The 2,759-nt window shown below is 34.3% G+C and overlaps 1 protein-coding gene across 1 annotated transcript in view; it reads left to right on the forward strand.

Moving 5' to 3' along the window:
* LOC110316796 overlaps positions 1–1,796 on the forward strand; it is a 22,923-nt gene extending 21,127 nt beyond the window's left edge. The window contains exons 2-3 of the mRNA XM_021191208.1: positions 793–1,293; positions 1,693–1,796. Coding sequence (XP_021046867.1) covers positions 793–1,293; positions 1,693–1,796 — 605 coding nt within the window. The remainder of the gene's footprint in view (positions 1–792; positions 1,294–1,692) is intronic.
* Positions 1,797–2,759: the final 963 nt, after the last annotated feature.

The following is a 2,759-nucleotide window of genomic DNA, read 5'->3' on the forward strand; positions in this document are numbered from 1 at the left end:
TCCCCTCCCCTCCCCTCCCTTCCCCTCCTCTCCTCTCCTCTCTCCTCTCTCTTCATATCTTCTCTTCTCACTCCCCCTCTGTGTGTGTGTGTGTGTGTGTGTGTGTGTGTGTGTCTACAGAAGAGCACAAATAAAGTTCATTTCTATGCAATCTCCATGGGAAAAGGTGAACTTTTGTCTCTTAGTGAGCAGAAGCTTCCTTTAGATAGCAGATTCTCTCTTGTGTGCCAGTTCCTCATCTCCCAGAGTCAACATGACCTTTTGGAAGACTTAGAGGTTCTATTCTAGGTTCTGTCTTCCTTCCATCTACTCTGCCTGGATTGTGTCTGCTTGGGCTGTATGGTAGTTACTCCTCCTTCTATGAATTCTCTCAGCTGCCCATTAAATCTAGAGGCAATATGCCTGTCTCCCTGAACTCTTTCAGGCATAAACTCCTTTTCAGATGTGTAAATAAAATAAGTTACACTTGATAGCATTGCTGGTGAAGGAGCAGAGGAAATACACATGGAATATTTAATTTCATAAAAGTGTGATCAGGCCGGGTGTGGTGGCGCACACCTTTAATCCCAGTACTTGGGAGGCAGAGGCAGGCAGATTTCTGAGATCAAGGCCAGCCTGGTCTACAGAGTGAGTTCCAGAACAGCCAGGGCTATACAGAGAAACCCTGTCTCGAAAACAAAACAAAACAAAACAAAAAACAAAAAACAAAAACAAAACAAAAGTGTGATCAGTTAAAATTAAGAAAAGCATATCATCCTTTAAATCTACCTTAAGTTCGTAGTTAGATTTCAGTTAAAGATAGTAAAATAATATCCATATATTTCTATCATCTATCATCTATCTGTCTGTTTATCTGTCTGTCTATCTATCTATCTATCTATCTATCTATCTATCTATCTATCTATCTATCTATCTATCTATCATCTAACTATGTATCCATCCACCTATATATTATGTATCTATCATCTCTCATATATATACTCTATCTGTATCTGTATCTCTATATCTATATCTATTTTTCTGTCATTTATTTATCCAACTATTTAGCTTCTATCTACCATAATCTATCTATTCTATTTATCATCCATCTATCATTTATCATGTATCTATCATTCTATTATCTATCACTTGTCTACTATCATCTATCTAATACATCTATTTTGTCTATCATTTATCTCTCTGTTCATCATCTACCTATATATCTATCATCTTGTTATCATGTAACTGTTTATCATCTATCTGTTTTTCTTATATCTACTATCATATATTATCTATCTATCTTATCTACATATCTATGTATCTATGTATACCTATGCATCTAGTCTACTATGTGCTTACTTATCCATCATCTACTAACCTACCTATATAATCTATCATCTATCATCATTCTGCCTAATATCTATTTAATATATCATTTATCTATTTATAATCTATCTATGTATCTATCATCTATTTATGATTTATTAATCTATCATTTATCTATTTATCTTCTATCTACTATCTTCTATCTATCTAATATATCTATGATCCATCATTTATCACATATCTATTATTCTTTCTATCATTTATGTATCAATATATCATCTAACTACTATCTAATTCTATTTATCTGATCTCTTATCAATCTACTTATCCATCATCTATCTATATACATATCTAATCATTATCTATCTACCTATTATCTATCTATCTATCTATCTATCTATCTATCTATCTATCTATCTATCATCTATTTATGTGTTGGCAAAGTTAACCGAAGTTATCGTTCTAAACTTAGAAAAAAGTTATTCTTCTAAACTTAGAAATCTGTAATTTCAAGATCATTTGTGAATTTCCAAAGGTATGCAAATAAAGTCAATGAGTTTTGCCATTGCAAACAGAATGCAGTGGATGCAGTAATTATATGTAAGCTTCTCAGCATCCATACCTGCATCTTGAGTATTAGTTTCTTCCACGGAACAGGTCTGAGAAGCAAAAAAATATCTCTGTGATGTGCCAGGTTCGCGTTAACTTTTCTTAGTCTCAAGAGAACTTTTTTCCTTGTCAGAATATGAGCAAGTAATAACCCTAAAGATTTTCTTCTGACAGCCCCTGGAGCTAAAGAATCTTGTCACAGTCAGATTTGAACCACCTGAGGATGTCCACTCATGATGTGCTGTACTTACTTATGCAGGCAGCTTTAGGAAGGGCTGTTGAGAATGAGCCCAGGCTGCACCAGAGGGCTTATATTAGAATTTATTTATTTCTACACACACTTAATTGTGTCTAAATGCAAATACTGGGAAAGAACAGTGAAGTAACTATTTATTGTGTCCTTGTATACTGCTTGATGTTTGCAAGAAAATGCATTGAAAAGACAAGCAGACTAATGAGTTTAATCTTAATACAGAACACACTTACCAAATATTAGTTGCTATTCTCTTTTATTTAGGTAAACAATGATTTACATACAACTTGGGGGAGATAATTTATATATGTGGTTTTAACAGTGAGTATGACAGCTAACATCTTATCATACAAAGTCATGTTGTTATAGATGCAAAGAAAAAGACTTGGAGATTAAAGGAGGGAAATAAGGAAAGAAGGAAAAGGAGGAGGAGGAGGAGGAGGAGGAGGAGAAGAAGAAGAAGAAGAAGAAGAAGAAGAAGAAGAAGAAGAAGAAGAAGAAGAAGAAGAAAAAGAAGAAGAAGAAGAAGAAGAAGAAGACCACCACCATAGGGAGTGTGTTATACAGATGTTAATGACAGAGCTCACCAGTA

The sequence above is a fragment of the Mus pahari genome, chromosome 2 (assembly GCF_900095145.1).
Source record: "Mus pahari chromosome 2, PAHARI_EIJ_v1.1, whole genome shotgun sequence".
NCBI lineage: Eukaryota > Metazoa > Chordata > Mammalia > Rodentia > Muridae > Mus > Mus pahari.